At 50.5% G+C, this 23,677-nt stretch overlaps 2 protein-coding genes across 2 annotated transcripts; both read left to right on the top strand.

Annotated features, from left to right (window-relative positions):
- The first annotated feature begins 9,885 nt into the window (after window positions 1–9,885).
- On the top strand, window positions 9,886–11,149 carry NPPB (natriuretic peptide B). Its single transcript, XM_066372012.1, has 3 exons — window positions 9,886–10,067; window positions 10,276–10,510; window positions 11,086–11,149. Exons 1-3 carry the CDS (start codon window positions 9,942–9,944, stop codon window positions 11,100–11,102), a joined length of 378 nt encoding a protein of 125 aa, XP_066228109.1. The 5' UTR covers window positions 9,886–9,941; the 3' UTR covers window positions 11,103–11,149.
- Window positions 11,150–19,810: 8,661 nt separating this feature from the next.
- Window positions 19,811–21,263, top strand: NPPA (natriuretic peptide A). Its single transcript, XM_066372011.1, has 3 exons — window positions 19,811–20,039; window positions 20,148–20,474; window positions 20,984–21,263. Exons 1-3 carry the CDS (start codon window positions 19,917–19,919, stop codon window positions 20,993–20,995), a joined length of 462 nt encoding a protein of 153 aa, XP_066228108.1. The 5' UTR covers window positions 19,811–19,916; the 3' UTR covers window positions 20,996–21,263.
- Window positions 21,264–23,677: the final 2,414 nt, after the last annotated feature.

Here is a 23,677-nt window from a genome sequence, read left to right as displayed (position 1 = left end):
GCCCAAGCTCCAGACAAGCAGGTCGTGGGTCTTTATCAGCTGTTGGAGTTGTGCTGGCCGAGGGTGCTGACAGACAGCCAGGAGCTGGGCAGGGCAGGGCTGCAGCTCGGGGCCTCCGGTTCCCACACAGGGCGGGAGGTGCACCTTGAAGCGACATTTGAGGAGAGTTGGGGATGGCGGGGAGAAGGAGAGAGAGAGATGAGCTGAGGGGCTTGCTTCCCTCTGACTTTTCTTTCCTTCAAAGATTTAACATTGTTTACCGTTTCAAAGCGGATGCCTGCTTACCGCAACAAGTTAAATGATTTGAGAAGGGGCTGAGGAGTATTGGGGTGCATCAGAAGGAGAAGGGAGGAGGTGAGAGAAGGGGTAAGGGAGGGCGCATGCCAGGAACAAAATCCGAACTCCTTCTCATCCACTGCCGCCCTGACCTGGCTCTGCAGTTCCCCTTCAAGCCCTCGCCGTTAGTGTCCAGTGGCTGCTGGAATGAACCACCCCAGACTTGCTGCTTTAAGACAATGGAGCTCTCCCAGTTCTGGAGGCCAGAAGTCCAAACTTAGTGCTACTAGCCTAGCACTGGCTGGTAGCTCAGCTGGTTAGAGCATTGTCCCATACACCAAGGTTGTGGTTCTATACAAGGATCGACCAATGGGCCCTGTCCAGCAGGCTCCATGGATAGAGTGTCGGCCTGGCTTATGGATGTCCCAGGTTTGACTCCTGGCCAGGGCACACAGGAGAAGAGACCATCTGCTTCTTGCCCCTCCCTCTCCCCCTTCTCTCTCTCTTCCCCTCCCGCAGCCAGTAGCTCAATTTGTTCAAGGGTGGCCCAGGACACTGAGGATAGCTCAGTTGGTCTGAGTGTCAGGTGCTAAAAGTAGTTTGGTTGGTTCGAGCATTGGCCCCAGACTGGGGTTGCCAGGTGGATCCTGGTTGGGGCACATGCGAGAGTCTGTCTCACTATCTCCCCTCCTCTCACTTAAAAAAATAAAAATAAGAAAAGAATCAACCAATGAATGCATAAATAAGTGGAGAAATGAATCGATGTTACCCTCTGTCTCTCTCTCACTTCCTTTCTCTCTCTAAAGTCAATAATAAAAGTTCAAAAAAATTTATCACTGAGTTTAAGTCAAGGTGTGCATTCGGGGGACGCACTCCCAGGAAGGATCTGGGGAGACTCCTATGTCTTCCTGCTCCTGGTGGCCGCACCTCTCCAACCTCTGTCTGCTTGGTCATGGCGCCTTCTCAGCTCTGCATGTGCCAAGCCTCCCTCTGCCTCCTTCTGAGGACACCTGTGATTGCATTTAGGGCCCACCTGGATGATCCAAAATAATCTCTCCATTTCAAAATCCTTCACTTAGGCACATATGCAAAGTCCTTTTGTTGCCACTAAAGTGACATTCGCAGGTGGCGGGATTAGGATGTGGGCATCTGTGGGGGGCTGTTAATTAGCCTCCCCCCTCCCTGCTCCAGCCCACTGGTGCCAGCTCCTCCGACCGCTGTGGGGTCACTCTTCCCTGGAATCTTGGCTCTTCCTCATTCTTTAGTTTTTTTTTTTAAAATAAGATTTTATTTATTGATTTTAGAGGGAAAATAGAGAGAGAAAGTCAGGGGGAGAAATGGGAAGCATCATCTCATAGTAGCTGTTTCTCATATGTGCCTTGACCCAACAAGCTGGGGGTTTTGAACTGGCGACCTCAGCATTCCAGGTCTATGCTTTATCCACTGTGCCACCACAGGCCAGGCTCAAGTCTTTTTTTTTTCTTCCTTTGCTGCCTACAGGCATCCTCATTCTCCAAGTCTGTGTGTGTGTGTGTGTGTGTGTGTGTGTGTGTGTGTGTGTGTGTGTGGCAGAGACAGAGAGTCAGAAAGAGGGACAGATAGGGACAGACAGAGAGGAAGGGAGAGAGATGAGAAACATCAATTCTTCCTTGAGGTTCCTTAGTTGTCCACTGATTGCTTTCTCATATGTGCCTTGACCGTGGGGCTACAGCAGACCAAGTGACCCTTTGCTCAAGCCAGCAACCTTGGGCTCAAGCTGGTGAGCTTTTTGCTCAAACCAAATGAGCCCGCGCTCAAGCTGGTGACCTCGAGGTCTCGAACCTGGGTCCTCCACATCCCAGCCCGATGCTCTATCCACTGTGCCACCAGCTGGTGTCAGGCCTCATTCTCCAAGTCTTAAATGTCATGTCCTTGGAAAGAACTTTTCCAGTGGCCCTCTATGCCTGGCATATAGTACATGCTCAATGGCAAAGAGAATGAGAAAGGAAGAGACACCCCACTCTGAGAACCCAACAGCCCTGAGCAGGGAACTGGGCTTCTTGAGCCCTGGAACATTCCCTGAGCCCTCCCTGTCTTTGTCCTGGGCAGAGTCTGGGGTGACAGCCCCCAACCCCTCCCCCCACCCACAAGCCTTTTCAATAGCTATAATGCAAGGTTCATGTCAGGCAGATCCTGAGGTTTCTGTCTGCACTGGCCTAGGTCTCAGGGACAGGGCCTTGGCTTTTCCCCCACCGAAGCCCCTAGAATGAGTCTCCAGACAGAGCAGGGGAGGGGCTACACACATGCCCACCATAGGCCCCAGGCTGCAAAGCTCACTTGAAGGGGCAGCATCTCAAGGTCCAGCCCAGCAATGCCTGCTGGTTCATACGGACCCAGCCCTCGAGGACTGAGCAGTGGGGGGGCGGGTGAGACCACCGACGCTGACACCATCAGGTATGCACCAGGGCCCTTGGGCAAGGTGCATGGCCTTTCTGCGCCCCAGAGTCATAAACATAAAAGCTAACGAGCCCGGGAGTGCTCATTTCACCCTCGCTGTGAGCGAGATCATTGCCTTCAGCGTTCATGCCAAGTGGGATGTGCTTGGTAACTGCCTTGTTTACAGGGCTCTTAGAAACCTCCTGGTGTAGATCTGAGCTCAGGAAGGAGATGTTGACATAAGAAACATCCAAACCTGTAGAGAATCTATATGAATTTGTTTGAGCCAAACAGAGGACAATTGCCGGAAAGCAAAATCTCAATGAATTGAGAAAATACTCCAGAGAATGTCAATTTTACAGCTTATTTTATACTTTAGAATCGAAGCAGGAGGCGTAAGGAGGGTTGTATGAGACACACTGTTGGTAGATTAAGGGGGCAGGAGAAAGCAAAGCGGGGAAATCTCTGGGATTGGATAAAGAATGAAATGAAGAGACAAACACTTCTGCCTGACTGGTGGTGGCGCAGTGGCTAGAGCGCCAACTTGGAATGCTGAGGTTCCTGGTTTGCTGGTTTAAAACCCCAAGATTGCCAGCTTGAGTGTGGGCTTGTCGGCTTGAGCATGGGATCATCAACATGATTCCCAAGGTTGCTGGCTTGAGCCCAGGGTCGCTGGCTTGAACAAGGGATCTCTGGCTCGCCTTGAACCTTCCCCCACCCCTTCAAGGCACATATGAGAAGCAATCAATAAACAACTAAAGTGAAGCAACTACGAGTTGATGCTTCTCATCTCTCTCCTCCCTCTCTCTCCCAATTCCTGCCTCTTTCTCTCTGAAAAAAAAGAATCAACTTTAAAAAGAGAGACAAATACATCTTTTACATTGCTGGGTGCAGAACAGTTAAGAATGAACATTTACAGCACACAGAGATGGTATGTGAGGAACAGCAAGGGAACAAGGTTCTGCGGTCTTTGCTCTGGGCAGGGGTTGTTCCCTGAGGGGTCTGGAAAAGGAAATCACTCTGACATTTCAAAAGTATGTTACCTTCCACGCAAAAAAGACAATGAGCAGGCTCAGCTAAGGTGAAGACTGACCTTTGTCAGGGAAGCTACAGGCCTCGGATGTGACTCTGCCATGACTGGCTTTCAGTTAGGAGTTTTTATGTTCAGCGCATCCTGTGTGGTTCCTTTCAGTCTCTGAGTCTGTAGGGCCTGCCGTGCGGGCCTCCCTTGTGCTCACTGGGCTCAGGACGTCCGTCCACAGCAGGAAAGGAGGGAGGCAAGGAGCTGGCTGTGTGATCAGGGCAGATGGCCTCCCTCTCTGGGCCTCGGGTTCTTTTTCTATTTAAACAACGTAGCTGGAAATGCATGCTTTTTAAAGTCCACTGCGTTCTTGTTTGTTTCTGAGAGTGAGGGCAGCTGAGCTGACTGGTGGTGACAGGGGCTAACCCAGGGGGCATGAAACTTAAAAGTCACCCAGACAGCCCTGGCCAGGTAGTTCAGTTGGATAGAGCATCATCCCAATGTACCAAGGTTGCAGGTTCAACCCCTTATCAGGGCACATACAAGAATTAACCAATGAATGAATAAATAAGTGGAACAACAAATCAATGTTTCTCTCTCAAATCAATTAAAACAAAACAAAATGGTACAAGTCACCCAGACAGAAGGGTGTGGGCCTATGGGAGTGGCCAATTTTAGAACATAAGTAGACGACACCTCCTACAGAACCGGGATTGAAGTCAACCAGGGACCATGTGGTTTCAAGAAGAAAAGACTTAACTATGACCTTCATCTAAGAGTAGGAGAGAGCAAAATAGACTGGTGGGGTATGTATGCTTAGACAGTGCTTGGAATATAGGAGACATTTAATGCATAGTGTTGAAGGGATGAAGGAATGCCTTACTTTTTATCATTTTTAAAATAGAGATAATAGTATTTAACTGTATTAGTCAGCTCTTGCTGCATAACAAATTAGTTATTGCTGTCAGACAGTGGCTGGAGCTGGAACAGGTGGGGTCTGACCAGGCATTTCTCTCTTCATATGTCCTCAGGGCATCTCTGGGTGGGCTAGTTGGGCTTCCTCACAACATGGTAGCCCCAAGGCAGCTCAAGGCTCCAATGCAAATGTTCCGGTGAGTAAAACAGAAGCCACTTCACCTTTTATGACCCAGCCTGAGAAGCCATCACAAAGCATTACTTCTACCATAGTCACAAGCTTGTCCAGACTCAAGAGGAGGGAATCTGCACCCACTTTTAGATGGGAGGAGAGTCAAAGACCCATCACAGGAAGGGTATGTTGGTTGGGAGATCTTGCAGCCATTGTTGGAGATGCAATCTGCCACTGCTAGTAAGAAGGATTACTGAAATTTGAACCCGAGAAGGCTGACTCCAGGACCCCAATCTCTGCCTCACTACATGGTATTGCCCATAAAGGACACAGGAGCCCAGACCAAAGACTCTTTGCAAATACAACATGGCTGTGTTCTTCCCTGTAGCAAAAGCACCACAAACTGGGTGGCTTATAACAACAGGAATTCATTCTCTCATAGTTCTGGAAGCTGGAAGTCTGAGATCAAGGTGTCGGCAGGGCCATGCTCCTCTGAAGGCTCTCAGGGAGGATCCTTTCCTTCCTCTTCCAGCTTCTGGTGGTTGCCTGAAATCCTTGGTGTCCCTTGGCTCATAGACATATCACTCCAACTTCTGCCTCTGGTTTTTTGTTTGTTTGTTTGTTTTGTATTTTTCTGAAGCTGGAAACCGGAAGAGACAGTCAGACAGACTCCCGCATGCACCCGACCGGGATCCACCCAGCATGCCCACCAGGGGGCGATGCTCTGCCCCTCCGGGGCGTCACTCTGCCTCGACCAGAGCCACTCTAGTGCCTGGGACAGAGGCCAAGGAGCCATCCCCAGCGCCCGGGCTATCTTTGCTCCAATGGAGCCTTGGCTGCGGGAGGGGAAGAGAGAGACAGAGAGGAAGGAGGGGGGGTGGTGGAGAAGCAAATGGGCGCTTCTTGTCTGGAGTCATTTTTGGTTGTCACAATTTGGGTGAAGGGGTATAGAGGCCAAGAATGCTGCTCAGCAAGGCTCACTAGCTTGAGCCCAAAGTCACTGGCTTGAGCAAGGGGTCACTCAGTCTGCCATATTCCCCCTGGTCAGGGTACATATGAGAAAGCAATCACTGAGAAACTAAGGTGCCACAACAAAGAACTGATGCTCTCAGCTCTCTCCCTTCCTGTCTGTTCCTCTGTCTCTCTCTGTCTCTGTCACCAAAATAAAAAAAAAAGAAAAACAGAAAGAATGCTGCACAGTATGTAGGACAGCCCCTTGCCACCACCCCAACAAAGATTTATCTGGTCCCAAATCTATAGGGTCAAGGTTGAGGAACCCTGATCTAAAAGGACAAAAAGGCTACATATTTATAAAGATTTTTATAGCAACATAATTAAATTTAAAAAAATCTAGACACTGCCTGACCAGGCAGTGGAGCAGTGGATAGAGCGTCAGACTGGGACGCGGAGGACCCAGGTTCAAGAGCCCGAGGTTGCCAGCTTGAGCGCGGGCTCATCTGGTTTGAGCAAAGCTCACCAGCTTGGACCCGAGGTCGCTGGCTCGAGCAAGGGGTTACTCGGTCTGCTGAAGGCCCACGGTCAAGGCACATATGAACAACTAAGGTATTGCAATGAAAAACTAATGATTGATGCTTCTCATCTCTCTCTATTCCTGTCTGTCTGGGGTCCCTATCTATCCCTCTCTCTGACTCTGTCTCTGTCTCAGTTTAAAAAAAAATCTAGCCTAACCTGTGGTGGCGCAGTGGATAAAGCGTTGACCTGGAATGCTGAGGTCGCCGATTCAAAACCCTGGGCCTGCCTGGTCAAGGCACATATGGGAGTTGATGCTTCCTGCTCTTCCCCCCTTTCTCTCGCTCTCTCTCTCTCTATCCTCTAAAATGAATTTAAAAAAATCTAGGCACTATTTATGAAATTAGAAAATTTACTGCTCACAAAAATTAGGGGATATTTCAAAATGAATATGAAGCTATGAACTATCCCCTAATTTTTGTGAGCAGTGTAATCATATTAAGAATATTAAATTTGGTGGACTATAAAATTATAACTCTTTAGCAGTATTGAGAAGTATATTAAAATTGTATATATAATTATATACAATTACATATAGATATGAATTTCTCAAATGATTGAATGTAAAGTTACTAAATGATCATCAGTTCACAATCACCTAAAAGTGGAAACAACCAAATGCTCATCAACGGATGAATGAATAAACAAAGTGTGGTCTGTCCGCAGAGTGGGATATTACTCAGTGACAAGAAGGAATGATATACTGAGACATAATGTTACAACCTTGAAAACAGTGTGCTGAGTGAGAGATGCCAGACACAGAAGGTCACAGTGGATGACCCATTTAAATGATGTGTCCAGAATGGGCATAGAGAGAAACCACTGGGGTTTGTGCCCAGAGAAAGGAGCAACAGCTTTATTACCATTCTTAAGCCTGAAGCACCCTGAGATAGAGAGAGTAGTGGCAAAGGTAGGCGTCACCGGCCTGACCTGTGGTGGCGCAGTGGATAAAGCGTTGACCTGGAAATGCTGAGTTCGCCGGTTCGAAACCCTGGGCTTGCCTGGTCAAGGCACATATGGGAGTTGATGCTTCCAGCTCCTCCTCTCTGTCTCTCTCTGTCTCTCTCTCTCTCTCTCCTCTCTAAAATGAATAAATAAAAATAAAAATTAAAAAAAAAAAAGGTAGGCGTCACCCCCAAGTGACAGGGTGGAGTGGAGCTGGCAGAAAAGTACCCTGACCCCCCTCTCTTCTCTTACTCCCTCTGAATTCTGCTGCTCCCTTACCATTGGTTGGATCCCACATGAAGCTGGAGAATGCACAAGCTGGTCTACATAAGCCATATGTTAGCCTCCAGGGGCCCTGAGCAGGGTGCAGAGGATTAAGGGTGGATCTGAAGGTTTCTGGCACTAAAGGCAACTATCAGTAACCAAAGAAATGTGTCCATCAAATGGATGAACCGAGTTAATACATTTAAACACACATAAGGTCAACAAAGAATGCAAATGAAACCGTACATGACCCACACCTTCAACATTACTAAGAGAGAAAACACAGCAACCAACAAATTACCTATGAGCCTCAAACACCAAATTGCAACAGAGCTATTCTGCCCTTGCAAGTTCATGGGTGGGAGCAACAGGTGAAGGAAGCTTAAAAGATTGAGTTAAAAGAAGGAAAGAGGGGGAAGAGGAAGAAGGGGGGGAGAAGAACAGAGTTCATAGGCAACATCAGTCTCAGAACATTCAAGTCCACCCATGTGTCTCAATACTGAGCTCAGATCTGGGACGTCAAAGTTAACAGCACCAACTACAGGGAAGGGGGCTCGAAACTGAGTGAGTTAAAGCTGGCTGGCAACCTGATCAGGTAGTGGCACAGTGGACTGGGACGCGGGTTTGAAACCCCAAGGTCGCCAGCTGAGCGCAGGCTCATCTGGTTTGAGCAAAGCTCACCAGCTTGAGCCCAAGGTCGCTGGCTTGAGCAAGGGGTCACTCGGTTTGCTGTAGCCCCCCTGGTCAGGGCATATATGAGAAAGCAATCAATGAACAGCTAAGGTGCCACAACAAAGAACTGATGCTTCTTATCTCTCTCCCTTCCTGTCTGTCTGTCCCTATCTGTCCCTCTGTCTCTCTCTGTCTCTGTCATACACACCCACACAAACACACACACACACAAACACACACACAAAAGCTGGCTGGCAGCCTCAATAGGAAAACAGCGCTTCTGGGAAAAAATACGATCAACACTTGTTGCTACAACTTGTTTCCAAGGTAGTTGCCTCTGAGCTTAGTTTCCTCATCTGGAAAAGTGAGGAACAATAACAGTATTTTTTTCACTCCATACCTGGCAGGTGCTATTTTTTAGGCAAGGTCTGCTTAGAAGTCACAGCTGCTGCCCCATTCACACCCCTTTCTCTACGTCTGTCATAACCCATCTCCCTTCCTGGACAACCCTGCTTCCTTATCCTGCTGCTTGTTAACACAGGTTATCTGGAAGTGGTTGTGACTTGGGTCACGTACACATTCTAGTGGATTTAATCTGCTGTGTCTCTTCCTAGGGCCATTTTTCTTTGGGGCCTCATTTGTTGTCACAGGTGAGAGGTCCAGACTGTCTGCTAATGAGAAATAGGTCACGTATGAACAGATGAAGGAGGCATTAGGGAGGGCACTCCTCACACCTCTGCTGTCCCACCAAGAACTGTAGATAACTGTCTCCCAGTAATCCCTGCCTTTTCCGTTACTCAATGGCTTGGTGACAGAGAGGAGGTGTCGGCACCTGGGGGAGAGTTGACGGAAGGCATTTCTGGATGACTTCATCTCCAGCCCTTGCCTCTCAAAATTCCAGTGAAAGCAGCTCTACCCTTTAAGGGTTGGGAACGGGGTGGGCATTCCAGAAATTCCTTGTCATACTCAGGCTTTTTTAATCAGGTGACATTGAAGAATTAGCATCCGAGTGCAGGGGGGTTGTGGGAGGGTGAGGAGAGGTCTCGCTCCTGCACCGCACTTGCCTGTCTGGCTAGACTCGCGTTGCTGGAGCAAGACCTCTTGCGTTGAGTTTGCTCAGGGAGATCAGAACCACGGACAGCGATCAGGGCGTAGGGGAGACCCGGCAGGCTGGTGAGCAAACTGGAGCTGGAGGAAAGACGCATTGCAGTGGTGGAGTGTTGCCTGGGGCTGTCCTCCTTCTGAGTCACCCCTTGCGCCCCGCACTTACGTCAGTCCTCAGTAGACTGGAGTTCTTCCTTACCTCTCCAGGAATGGTTGGGGTTGGGGAGGAGAAGAGAAAGCGCCATGCCAGGAATTTTGCAGGAAAGAAGAAAGTGGGAGGCGAGGGACCTGTGGTGCCCCTCGCCCCCGCGCGCTCCCCCCCCCCCCCCCCCCCCCCGTGAGGCCCGTTGCTATACAAGGCCTGCTCTCCCAGCCTCCACCCTTAGCAAGAACTGGTCGCAGGCGCTGAGGGGAGTCTGAGGGGTGCATTTCCCCGCCCTGACCTCAGCGGGCGGGAATGCGGTGGATAAATCAGAGATAACCCTGGAGGGTAGGGCGGGCGGGCTCCCGGGCCCGGGATAAAAGGCTGGTGGATACCCAGGGATCCAGGAGAGCGCCCGCGGACCCGGAGGAGGTTAGACGTGAACCCAAACGCAGCAGCAACCTCTTGCCCGCCTCTCCAGTGACATGGACCTGCAGATGGGGCTGTCCTGGGCGCTCTCGCTCCTTCTGTTCTTGCACCTGTGGCCGCTAGGAGGTCATTCGCACCCGCTAGGTGGCTCTGGCCCCAGCTTGGAACTGTCTGGAGTACAGGTGAGCGCTGTGGGACTGTGTAAACGCGTCAGGAGTGGACACGGGGCAGCAGCAACGAACAGGTCTCCATCTGCTGTTGTTACAAGAGGGCCCCTGGAAAATCAGAAAGCAGAGAGATTGGGAGTGCGGTGGGTTCACTTGGGCACCACTGAGGGTGGTTGGGCTCAGGTGTGGGTTCCTGAGGCTCGGGCTATTTCCACCACTGCAGGAACTGCTGGACCGTCTTCCAAGCTCGGCTGGGGAGCTGCAGGAGGAGCAGGTGACCCCGAAGCTCCTCCTGCCAGGACATAGTTCCACAGATGCCCGGGAGACCAGGCAGGCAGCTTCCACTGGTGGTGGCCAGGCCCTGCAGGGACTACAAACCCTTAAGAAGATGAGTGACTCGGGCTGCTTTGGGCGGCGGCTGGACCGAATTAGCTTCTCCAGTGGCCTGGGCTGCAAACGTGAGCTCCCTCCCTGCCACCCTGGCCACACCCACCCCATGGGTCCATTCCCATGAGTCCCACCATTAGAGTCACTTCTGGGTTTGTTGTCTCTGGCGACCACACTCTAAGAAAGGGACACTTGGGCATCACTTCCTCTTACTGACAGTCCTCAGGGCCAAGGAGTGCTTTTCTGGGAATATTCACTGTGGACACCATTCATTACCAAGCCCATGAGACCCACCCACCTTGAATCCTCTTCCTGCATCTGTTATCAAAAGTGCAGGATTGCTTTAAGGTGGAATCCAGTCAAGTCTGACAGCCCCTCTTTGGAGCAGAAAGAACCCTAAATATTTTCCTCCTGGTTTCCCCTCAACTGTCCACAGAAGGTAGGATCACCAGGGTGGCCACAACCCCATCTACAGATGAGGAAACTGAGGCACGGAGAGACGGGTTATTCCAAAGCCTCATATCCAGATCAGATGAGGATGGGGGTGGGGGGCCGTGGCAGGGATGGCATATGGTGGGGGAAGCTCAGATCCTGCCTCTGTCTCGGCCCTAACACCATCATCAACCTCTCCTCCCTCCCCCCACAGTGCTGAAGAGGCATTAAGAGAAGCCCTGGAGGCAGGCTGACTTGCCATCAACCCTCTGGTCCTCTTTGAAGCAACTCCTATTTATTTATTATTTTTAAAATTTATTTGATTGTTTTATATAAGATGGCTCCTTCCTTTGGGCACACATTTTCTGCGATGAGATAAAGTTGATATTAAAACTTTTTTCTTTTGAAACTGATTTGTCTCAGTGCATTCCAAATAATTCATCATTTCCAGAAGGGAAAAAAAACCCACCAAAAACATCAACAACAAACCCCCAACTGTGTTTTCTCAGAGGTCCCAAAGGAGTGGAGACACAGCATCAAGCAGGGGTGGGGCAGGGGGGGGCTTTCTTTTCTTTAAGGGTTTTCATGCTCTGAAAACGTCAAGAAATACCTCAAGCAATTGAGACACTTTCCAGAAGCTGGTTTGCAAAGCCTAGCAGCTGGTCTGGACACACACGTGAGGGTGCATCCAAGAGTTCACCCACTAGTCTTTCCTCTGCCTGCAATTCTGTTAGGGGCACACTCCCTGGCATTTGTTGTTTCCAGAAGGTCTAAGCCAAAATCTCAAAGACTGGGGGCAATGAGTGCATGCGTGTGCATGTGTGTGCACACAAGTACCAAGGCACACCTGCTCATCTGTACTCCTAAATGGGGGTGAGCCCTCCATTCTTCCCCAAACCTCAACTTCAAGCCTTGCATTCCTGATGTCATCTGGAAGAAGCCTTCAAACCCCCGAGTTTTAAAGTATTTTCATTTCCCAAACACACAAGTCTAGAAGTGTTGACAATAGGCCCAGCATTTCAGGGTGCCCCACCCTGGGCTCTGTGTTGCCACTTCCTCTCTGGCCGAGAGAGAGAGAGAGAGAGAGAGAGAGAGAGAGAGAGAGAGAGAGAGAGAGAGAGAGAGAAGCCTTCATTTTATTTTAAAGGGGAAAAGGAGACAAGCACCGGAGTCCTGCTGTGCGGCCTTAGTCAGCAGGGAGCCCTGGGAGGGGTCGCTGCCCTGGTTTCTGGGGGTCCCCCTTCTCTGGCATTCTGCACTCCAGGCTGAACCTGCTCCTGCTTGTCAGGCGCCAGGGCCGTGCCTTTCATGCTCCAGCTCAACGAAGGAGACAGGACTATTATCATCCCCATTTTATGCGTGAAAAAACTGAGGCCCAGAAACATGAAGCATCAACACGAAGCATCCCACCTGTCAGCACGCAGCCCTCAGGGCCCCGGCTGGGATTTGAGTGCAGATCCGAGTGGCTCTTGAGCCTGTGATCTTTCCTGGAGCTCCTGGCCTTGGGGTTCACTCTCACGCCACTCTGCTCACCCATCTTGTTGATGTTCCTTTAAGAGAGAGGGCACCAGATGCAGTGGGTCTTTGTGCTGTTTCACATTTGAACCCGCCCTGCCTCAGAGATTATGCATATCTAACATGATCTATTGCGATTTAAAAAATGAGGTTTTAGGCGCAATGTATATTTTCCAATGAAACCGTGAGTCATCTATTGCCTAATGTTCCTGATAGCAACTCTATGAAGAAATCTTACTATCTTCCTTTCCCATCTTACAGATGGGAAACCGAGGCACAGAGTAGCGACGTAACTCTCTCGAGGTCATGGAGTTCTTTTTGTTTTGTTTTGTTTTGTTTCTGTGACAGAGACAGAGTCAGATAGGGACAGACAGGAAGGGAGAGAGATGAGAAGCGTCAATTCTTTGTTGCAGCACCTTAGTTGTTCATTGATTGTTTTCTCATATGTGCCTTGACTGGAGGGCTCCAGCAGACCGAGTGATCCCTTGCTCAAGCCAGCGACCTTGGGCTCAAGCTGGTGTGCCCTGTTCAAACCAATTGAACCCATGCTCAAGCTGGCGACCTTGGGGTCTCGAACCTGGGTCATCCACATCCTAGTCCAATGCTCTATCCACTGTGCCACTGCCTGGTCAGGCGAGGTCACGAAGTTAGTAAGTGGCAGAGATAGGATTCAAGGTCACCCAGCAGCAACCCCGGTCCCTAACCACTGCACCACCTGGCCTCCCCCAAGTCAGTGGGTTAGGCTTGCTGATGGGATGGAAGTCTTCCCTCCCAATGGCATTAGGCAGTTCAACATTTGCTGCCACGGCAACCTTTCCTCTCTGCTCAGGTGGTGAAGATCACCCATTCCCAAACCCCGCCAGGCCTGCACCATTCCTCCCGGTGAGTCTGCTCTCGCAGTAATGGGGCTCAGATGCTGGAGTCTGTACGATGCAGATATGCCCTGTTATTGGGCTTTTCCAGGAAAAGAGGATCCTGAAGTGACTGTGAAGGAGCCAAATGTGACTGCTGGGGGATGGGGACTGGGTGGCCTGATGTTCCTCAGGGAGTGACATCTCACTGCGCTCCCTCTGTGTTCGGTGTTTGTGGGCAGCATGGCAGTGCACACATTGTCTGCGGATGCCCCTTAAAACCAGCCTCCTTCATCTGGGACCCTGGCCCCGTCCAACATGCCCCTTCGTAGCTATAGTGGTGGCCTGGACCTCCCTGACTTCCCTTACCAACCTCGTCCTGCAAAGAAGCTGCCAGGTGACATCTCCCCGTGGAGTTTGCCACTTTAGTCTTCCCAGACAGATGTGCTGGTGAACACAGACCCGAGGAGGTCTAGCCGGGCTTCCCTCAGGGCGGGAAGGAGGTTCAGATGAGCGTTCACAGGCTTTGCTGGGTCTCAAATGTTAAGGCTACGGAAGTGAGGACAGTGTTGGGCCTGCAAGCGTCATCTCCTTGCTGATTCTCAAGGCATGCCGAACCGTCCCATCCCTGTGGCAGCTTTGACCCTTCTGAGAATGAGTGGAGGCAAGAAAAAACAACAAACCACATTTCTCTTCCTGCCCAGCCAGGTCTAAACAAAATCATAAACTCAGTCTGCCATTTGTCTGTGGTCGTGGTGTGGTTCTCAGCCTTCTAGCCCTGTCTCTGTAGGACTTTCACGCACTGCCTTGGCTTTAATGGTCAGTCCGAGTCCACGAAGTGGCCTGCTTCTCCCATAGGGTCGGGAGCCAGCTCCATACAGCCGCCTGGATGTCCTGGAGCATGGCTAAACTCACACCCTTGCCTACCCTGGGACTCGAACTCCCAGACTTGTACCCAGAGCCCTCTGGTCTCTGCTAGGCATGCACAGTCCCTGTGCTCACTGCCTCGGGCACCCAGCTGTGATTCCATCCAGCAGCATGGAGGTGCGCTCCCCCACCCGGCCCTCCCGGCAGCCCCGTGGGCTGGCAGGAAGTGCTGGGGAATTCCCGTTGCCCAGGAGCAGCCCAACATCCTGCAGGAATTTGGCATTTAAAGACCCCAACACCCTTGATTCCCAGGTGGCACCCATCTCCTGCTTCCCAGAGTGCTCTGCGGGGAAGGAAGTTTAAGCTCCAATCGCTCCAGGTGGTCACTGACTTCCTCCTTAACCTGGTCACCTCCCCATTCTCCTGAAGATTCCTGGGATCCTCTCCAAAAGGAGCTACTTTTGCAGAGACACTCCTGAATGATTAAACCTCCTGCCAGGGCCCCACCCTTGATGATTAAAGCCGTGGAAGCTTCCTGGCTCCATTCGGCGGAACCGCCCAGGCAGGAGGGCAACGGGTTCACCCCACCTCTCTTCCCAGCCTCTCCTGCTCAGGGTTCTTCACTTCCGCCCCTGGTGTAGACCCTCACCACTCACGTGCACAATGACGCACCGGCATCCCCACCGTGGTTCTTCCCGCATTGGGGAGACAGCAGAACCTTCATGCTTCCGCCAGAGGGTGACTCCCCCTCTCAGTGAGGCCCCCAGGGAGGGCGAGGTGCAGTGTTGGGCACTCAGATATATACACTGTAGGTGGGGGGGGGGTGTTATAGGAGAGACACTGAAGGCAAACTCATTGATCCAATCATTCAGAACATATTTTCTAAAATGTCAGCCCGAGCCAGCTCTGTGCTAGGTGCTGGGGTGCAGGAGGTCCTGCAGCTGATTCGCTACTGCCTCGTTCCTGCTCAGCCTCTGGCTTCCTAGCCCATGCAGCCTTAGCAATGGCTGACCTGGTTCTTACGCCCGCTATCCGCGCCGCCCTCCACCTCGTACACCACCCCTCGTCCTCTGAGCAGAATCAACTGGCAGGCAGAGATTGCCAAGCAAGTTCATGCGTGGACTGGCCCGGGGAGTCTGTTTGGCCCTGACTACTGCCTGAGGGGACTGGGTAACACAGCCCAGAAGTGGAGGGGAGTCAGTGGTCTGGTGGGGGTGGAGTGAGGGTGGGGTGGACCTCTTTGACTAGTGAGAGGAAAGGAAGAGAAGCCCATGGATAAAGTGCTTGTTGTGGATTGAGTTATTTTCTCCCCAAAGATATGTTGACGTCCAAACCCCAATGCTGAGACCAGCTCAGCAGTGGTGTGCACGAAAGGAAGGCGGTGCTGCAGGACTTAAGAAAAACACACAAGACACAACATACAGAAAAGATGGGTCCAGGGGACTCCCAGCCTCTAGGACTGAGAGCCCAGCTCTCTACAGCCTCATCGTATTTATTGGTCTCTTTGCTCATCAAGCAAATTAGCAGAGCCTGGGTTCAGGTGCAGAGAAAGGTAATTAACTAATACTTTTCAGGTATGTAGGGAAAGGTCATAGGGGTCAGCTGTTTCCTTTAAACCAGGGGTCTCAAACTCAACTCAGCATGTGGGCCGCAGAGCAAGATCACAGCCGTTCGGCATCACAACTGCTGTTAACTAAGCTAATATCTAGCTAGGATGCTAGAGAAATGAAAAATACAAGTAGGCCCCTAGGCTTACTTAATTTTATCCAAAATATTTTGATCTTCGTGGACTAGTCTGCGGGCCGCACAAAATTGTTCAGCGGGCCGCATGTGGCCCGTGGGCCGCGAGTTTGAGACCCCTGCTTTAAACAATCTTATCCGGGCTTGCAGGGCAGCATTCTGCCCCTGCAGGACTTGGCGTTCTAAAGTCCGCACCAAAGACTTGTCTCAGGTCCACAGTCTAATTCCCAGCCATTTTCCTACACCCCAACAACCTTATTTGGAAATAGGGTCATTGTAGATGTAATTAGTTAAGATGAGGTCATGCAGGAGTAAGGTGGGCTCCTAACGTAATGTGACTGATGTCCTCAAAAGTAGAGAGAGACACAGACAGGAAAGGTGGCAGTGTGACAAAGGAGGCAGAGGCTGGCATGTGCGTCTGTGACTCAGGGAATACTGAGGAGGGCTGGCGTGACCAGAGGCCAGGAAGGATCCTCCCTTACAGGTTTCAGAGGGAGCATGGCCCTACTGACACCTTGACTGCAGACTTCCAGCCTCAAGATCTGGGAGACAGTACATTTCTGTTGCTTTAAGTCACCTGGCTGGTGATGCTTCGTTAGGGGTTTGGTGCAGAACCCTCATCCTTTTCTCACCTCATAGACTGTTGCAAGAAGCTCTCTGGAGATGGACAGCATGACCAATCAGCCACTAAGGTGTTTTTTCAAAACTGTGGTCAGGTTGGTAACATATCACCTCACATAGGTCCTCTCTCTCGCCTTACCTCTGGTGGGCAGCCCCTGAGATGGCCCCAGGGATGCTCAGCTCCTGGTGTTCTGCCCTTGGTAATCCCCTCCCTGTTAGTGTGGGCTGATCCTGGGGACTTACTTCCAATAAACAAAGTACAACACAAATGATGGGATGCCAAGATGAGGCTACAAAGAGACTGTGGTTTACATAATTGCTCTCTCTCTTTACCTAAAGAAAGTCAGCAGCATCTCTATAGAGGCCCACGTGCCAAGGAACTGACACCTCCAGCAAGGACCGCAAGGACCAGAAGGTGGTCAGCAGACACAGGAGTGAGCTTGAGAGCTGATCCCTCAGCCAAGCCCTGAGGTGACCATAGCCCGGGCCAGTGCCTTAACAGCAGCCTGTGAGAACTCTGAGCAAGGAGCACCCAGCTAAGTGGGGCCACATTCCTGATGCACAGAAACTATCCGATGACAGAGGGGTGCTGTTTTAAGTTGCTAACATTTGGGGCAATTTGTTATGCAGCAATAGTTAACTGATACACTACCTCACTTCCCTTTACCCCCCTCTTTCTTGCTTCCCTTGAACCGGAACTCCTATAAAGATTTAGCAAGTGAATTTTTCCTTGGGCTTTGTTTTCCAGGGAACCTGCTCCCACTTCCTGTCTTGGGGACCTCCATATTGTACCAAAGAAACATAACATTGTTTTGAAAGTCAGAAACAACCATCCCTAATATGCAACAGTGTCCTACCCATTTTTCCCAGCTGGGGTGTCTGCTTCAGACCTCTCGGGTCTGATAGACTCATGCCCTGAACATGATGGGTTGTTCATACCAGTTATGCACACATGTGTGACATCGCTGAACCTTGTGGCTCCCAAAGCAGCCCCCGGCATCCCCATGGAGGGTCGTGAATCCAAACTCTGGGCTAGAAACTGGAGATACTCCAATCCGGATTCTCCCACCCATTTACAATACTCATTACGTGTATGACAAATACGACTGCTTTATAATGATAGGAAAAGAAAGGTTTTCAATTTTATCTGCTGGTGGGAGAGGTGGAAGTGGGGGTGGGTTTGGTGTCCTGTGAAAAAAATATTTATTCCTCCATACACGCCCTCCCCCCCACCCACCCCGCGCAAAGTTGAGCAGGAGCATGAAACTAAGAGACGTTGAGCCATTTTCCTATTCCAGGTTCAGGTCAAAGGCTTTAACAGGACTTGGTAATACGTGTATTTGGGAATTGTCTGTGCTTTCTCGGGGTCTGGTTAGTGCTGGAGGTGGTATTGGTTTTATACAAAGTCCTCAGGGCAGCAAAATGAAATATTCTTTCCCTTGACAGCCCCTTCTGCAAACAAACAAATGAGCCCTGACCAGTAGCTCGGTTGGTTAGAGCGTCGTCCTGAGATGTAAAGATGTTTCAGTCTGTCTGTCTCTCCCTTCCTTTATTTCTAATCTTAATAAATTAGAAAAGAAAAAGAACCCTGGATAACAAGAAACTCAACAAATGACACTCATGCCCCACTCTAGCTGAATTCTGAAATTCTCCTTGGGCCACCTACAGACTTCAGAAGTGGCTCAGGACAGAGGGGCAGCACTAGTCCTCAGAGGCCACCCGCCATGATGCCCTTCCAGAAGGGCTCGCCAGCATCAAAGGCTTGTCTTAAAGGGTATCTACAGGAGACGGGCAGTGTGACGCACGCAGCATGGGCACCCGTTCCTCCCAGCATGGCTGCTCACTGAATCCTCTCTGCTAATAATAACCCTGCCAACCAAGCCATTAAGCACTGAGCGTATTCCAGGGACTCGTCAGGATGCAATGGTTCTCTGCCCCCAGAGCTCCTACTCAGAACTGCACCCGTTTCAATTTCAGGTTGAGTTTAGCTGACCTCAATCAGTTACTGAAGAGGGCTTCTTTCTCCTTCTGCCTTAGAATAAAATCACCGTGGCCCTGGCCAGATAGCTCGGTTGGTTAGAGCGTTGTCTCAAGATGCAAAGGTTGTGGGTTCAATCCCAGATCAGGGCACACACATATGTGATGTTTGGCCACATACTCCTGATTTTCTGCCCTCTCGAAATATAAAACAACAGCCTTGTTGCCTGATTAGCCAAAGAATGAGCAGAACTGGGTAGGGGTCTGGCCAGAATGGAGTTGGTCATCAGCCTGCATTTCCTGGGCTTCCATGGAGAACATTAGGTATGTCGATAGGTCACAGAGGTTGGATGTAGCGCTCTCTTGAGACAGTCCACACACACTCACTTGCCAGACACGCAAAGCTACAGCCCCTGGGCAGGGACAAGGTGATATACTGCTCAGAGGCAATCTGAGAGGCAGGGAATAGGGGTGTATTTCACTGGGCACTGTACCTAAGGAGCAGCAGTATCCATGAAATGTGTTAAGAACATAGGCATTAGGATAACAACTAAGGTTCAAGTCCCGCTTCTGCTGCTTATGACCTTGGGCAAGTGACTTAAGTTCTTAGTCTCCTTTCTGTTCCTCTGTAAATGGTAACAACACAACCCACCTCCTGGTGACATTACAAGCTTCAAACTCAAAGAATCTGAGCTTCTATAAATAGCAAATGAAAATAGGTGTTCTTGGTGTTCATATTTGGGAGTTGAATTCTTGGAACATTCATTGCATTTGGTTCCCGGCTGACTTCGTACTATGAAAAATAGCTCCCTCTTCACCTGACTTCTGAAAGCAACGGCCAAAGTGAGAACAGCCCTGCTGGAGGGAGAGGTTCTGCCCTTGCTGCTGGTGAGTCGGGTGTGAGGCCGGCGCCAGCATCTGGACTAATTTGTCGCTAGCAGCCGGCTGCCTGCCATTTCCTCCTCCTCTCCCACCCTTATTTGGGGCCCCTGACAGCTGAGCTGCAAACCAACTGGATGACTGAGCCGTCACCCTCTGCTTGCCGGCATGGGTCCGGTTGCCGAGGAGAGAGAAGCCTGAGGCATCACTGTGAGATAACCAAGGACTCTTTTTTGCTCTTCTCACACCTTTGAAGTGGGAACCTCTTGAGGCAAATCAACAAGAATGTGGCTCTCGCAGCCTAGGCCCCAGGGGTGGTTGGGCTGCTCAAGGTGGAGGGGCTGTGACAGCTCAGCTGGACCGATAACTTTAAAAGGGCATCTTCTGCTGGCTCCTCACTCAGATGCTTTATCGCTGCAAGTGACAGAATGGGGAGGGCTCTGTCCCTCTTGCGCTCTCAGAGAGCTGGGGGGCTATAAAAGGTGGAGGCGCAGGGAACCTGGGAGACAGAGGGGACCAGGGGAGGTTGGCGTGGACACCAGAGAGGAGAGAGAAAGGGCAGCAAGCAGCAGACCACTTCTTGACCGACACCAGCATGGGCTCCTTCTCCACCATCACTGCAAGCCTCCTCCTCTTTCTGGCATTTCAGCTCCCGGGGCAAACTGGAGCGAACCCCGTGTATGGCTCTGTGTCCAGCGCTGACCTGATGGATTTCAAGGTAGGGCCAGGAGTAGGGGTCATGGTCTGGGGCCAGGGGACTTTATGTGAGACTCTGCACATCCCTGAGACCTCTCTCTTTCTTTACCTGCGCTTTCCTTTTGTAAAGAATTTGCTGGACCATTTGGAGGACAAGATTCCTTTAGAAGATGAGGCCATGCCCCCACAAGTACTAAGTGAGCAGAATGAGGATGCTGGGGCAGCCCTCAGCCCCCTCCCTGAGGTGCCTCCCTGGACCGGGGAGCTGAACCCAGCCCAGAGAGATGTGGGCACCCTTGGGCGTGGCCCCTGGGAGTCTTCCGAGAGAGCCGCCCTCCTGAAGAACAAGCTGAGGGCGCTGCTCGCTGCCCCCCGGAGCCTGAGGCGGTCCAGCTGCTTCGGGGGCCGAATGGACAGGATTGGAGCTCAGAGTGGACTGGGCTGCAACAGCTTCCGGGTAAGAGGAACTGGGAATGGAAATGGGATGGGGAGGGAGGCAACTGGGGTCCCACTGAGTCTCACGTGTCATCATAGAATACCACCAGGGGATGCCTTCTGCACAGAAGCCCACTCCCTTGGAAATTTCTTCCTCAGCTTGGGGGCTGTCCCATGAATCTAGGGACAATGGCATCATCCTTAGCTACAGCTTGCTGAGAAAATGCTGAGGGAAAAAATGTTACCGCCATGAGCACTGGGTACTTAAAATATTCATGGGGCCAAGTCACTGTCATACTGCTGATTGGGAGGTCATGTTCTTCCCCAGAACTGTCAGATCCCAAAGGTCAGTTGAAAATGACCAGGACTGACCTTATAAGCTTCTAATGAGCAACTCATTTATCAGCTCATGGAGCTCAGAGGGTGTCAGGCTGAAGTGGAGGCTGGTGGGAAGTGAGTCCAATCCTACGAAGCTGACTTTTCCAGCAGAGCCAGGCCAACAAGCCAAACGTGTCTGTGTTTTCTTTGTAGTACCGAAGATAATGGCCGGGCCCTGGCAGACTTCCAGAGCCCTTCATCCCCTGGGGTCCTTGACTCAATGTTGTCCCATCTCATTGCCATCGAGTTGTGACAAGCACCCTGTTCAAGCTGCAGCTGCCTGTCAACATTTCTCACATTTTATGCTAAATGTAGATAAAGTGGTTTAACTGTGGCTTTCCTGCCTCTCCCACCCCATGCATTAAAATTTAGGGTAAACCTTCACCTGTGATTGACAGAGGTTTGAAAAATGAATAAACTTCAGCACCATGGACAGAAGCAAACCCCCTCCTTGTTGGTGTGCTTTCTTTGTGGTTCCCAGGTGGAGGGGAGAAGTCAGCCGGTATCTCTTAACGTTTTACCTTATTACCTTAATAATAAGCTTTGCTGTTAGAGCAATTTTAGGTTCCCAGTAAAATCAAGTAGAAAGCACAGATTTCCCATAGTCCCCCTGCCCACTCACATGCTCATCCCTCCCCCACCCCAATCAACGCCCCCACCAGGCGGCACATTTGTTAGTTGATGAACCTGCATTGACACATCATTAGCACCCAAATTCCATAGTTTACACGGAGTTCGTTCTCGGTGTTGTACATTCTGTGGTTTTGGACAAATTCTCTTCTCCCTCCCCCTCCTCCTCCTTTTTTTTTTTTTTTGCTGGGGTTTAGAGATCAAACAGCAGTTCTCAACCTGGTCTTTCACTCCAGGCTCATCACAGGTTCTGAAAAAGCCCAAGGACACTGAAAGGACTTTTATTTTTTAGAGTCGCTCATATTCAGGGCTCTTATTAAAAAGAAAAACACCTAAGCTTTTATCCCCCCAGTTATACCTAATATAGCTTGTATGTGACAGACATTTGTTGCATACCTTGTACATTTTGGTTACAAGCTTTTTTTTCTTTTCTTTTTTTTAAAGGCACATTTATGAAATGAGGGTGCTAAATTTTCTCTGATACAGTTTGAGACAGCTGCAGTAGCTGAGTGATCGGCGCTTTTAAAGACGCATAGGGGAAGAATTGGGGTTTAAAAGCTGAGCAAAGTGAAGAAGGAAATGTTGGCTATGTTCACAAACTGCAAGTTTATGCATCTTTCGGGTACTAATGTGTGTTTAAAAAAATAGCCATTATCGTTCCCTGAGGTAGGTCCCAGGCGCCTGGACTTGTAGATTTTACTGAGGTAGGAACCCTTGCAGAAGACAGTTTCTTTGTATCTGCTCCTGAACAGGTGTCCTAAGCAGGGCCCACCAGGAACTAAGTTTAACTCCAACAGGGTGTAGCTCTAACCTATTTCCCACCGTTGCCTCCATGTGCCTCCACTCTCTGCATCAGCTTCTGTGAGACTCCCCTACACCTACGTGGTCGCTTCTCCGTGCCCTGGTTTATGCTGTTCCTTCCTCCTGGAAGACCTTGTATCCAATGCTCCTAAGAACATCTACTTCTTCCTTGAGGCTCGCTGTGAATGCCACTTCTTCCCTGAAGCCACCCCTGATTCCATGTGCCCAGTACCAATTAAACTCTCCACTGGCAGTATCGTGTGTACAACTATTATATAATAGGGCACAATTTGTCTCGGTGCACAATTGTGTCTGTCCCAGAATTTCAGGCTCTTTGAGAGTAAATGCCCCCTTCCGCATCCCTGGCAGCACACGGCATGGTCAATGCTCCATAAATGTGGGTCAAACTGTCTTGGTGTGATACAGAAATTGGGAAAAGAGGTAAAAAACTAGCAACCCACTCCTTGTAGAGGGACAGGGAAGCCAAAAGGGAATTGATGGTTAGGGAGTGGAGACAGGGAAAGAACTCTAACCTAACCACTTCCAATAAAAACGTGCCTCATGAGGACATCAAGCACAGAAGGGGGGGTGGGGACTAAGAATCGGAGGACTCACTCACATGGACGGGGGCAGAGAGAGTAAGACGCCCCGGTCCAAACCTGGCCCCCGAGGTCAGGCACTGGGGGAGTGGCAGATGCTAGGAGGGAAGGGCGGTGATGAGCTGGTCACACTCCCAAGGTGCCACAGTGACAGTGGGTAGCCTGAAAGTGACAAATACACAGAAAATACCCTTGGAACTTAGGAAACTTGGGGATGGGCGGAGGGGCCTGAAAGCCTGAGACTTTCTACCGCCGCTGGAATGGCCACTTGAAGCAGATTGGTTAGAGAGAAGTCATGCTTCTGGCAGAAGCAGAATTGAGCAAAGAGCAATGACACACGGCATCAACAGACGCCAGCCACAGGGTCTACACAGCTACAGACTCAGCACTGGTCTCCTCTCTTCTGGTTGGCTCAGGGGAGTTGAGGGACAAATTCCTAAACACAACACTGTGGGGAACACGATGGGTCCTCCCCTAACTACTACAGGAAGCAGCCGCTGGAAGGAACGGGCTGTTTTTACAGGGGAAAATGATCAGTAAACAAGCTCTGACAGTGACAGCATGGAGGGAGAAATCGAGGGGGCATAACACTGGGTTTTCTGCCGGGACCTATCGTGTTCACTCAGCTCTTAATACATACGGTAGTGAGTGGACCCCTGTGAATGGAGAAACCTGCTGGGAAAATGATGAGAGAGCTGAGGCTATAAAACTTCTCTCTAGCTCTGCCATTTTTATATACAAGTAAGAGAGGAGGTGAAGAATAAAATCCAAGCACTACTTTAAAGAAGGAACACCGTGAAGACAGAAGGCGAAAGGA

Source organism: Saccopteryx leptura, chromosome 3 (assembly GCF_036850995.1).
Source record: "Saccopteryx leptura isolate mSacLep1 chromosome 3, mSacLep1_pri_phased_curated, whole genome shotgun sequence".
NCBI classification, from domain to species: Eukaryota; Metazoa; Chordata; class Mammalia; order Chiroptera; family Emballonuridae; genus Saccopteryx; species Saccopteryx leptura.
Note: the sequence above shows the minus strand (reverse complement) of the source record. Positions and strands in the feature narration are given on the sequence as shown.

Bases quoted from the DNA above. Each gene is read 5' to 3' on its own strand.
- NPPA (XM_066372011.1), top strand. From the start codon at position 19,917: ATGGGCTCCTTCTCCACCATCACTGCAAGCCTCCTCCTCTTTCTGGCA. The intron at 20,040-20,147 runs GTAGGGCCAGGA...CCTTTTGTAAAG, and splicing joins CTGACCTGATGGATTTCAAG to AATTTGCTGGACCATTTGGA.
- NPPB (XM_066372012.1), top strand. From the start codon at position 9,942: ATGGACCTGCAGATGGGGCTGTCCTGGGCGCTCTCGCTCCTTCTGTTC. The intron at 10,068-10,275 runs GTGAGCGCTGTG...CCACCACTGCAG, and splicing joins TGGAACTGTCTGGAGTACAG to GAACTGCTGGACCGTCTTCC.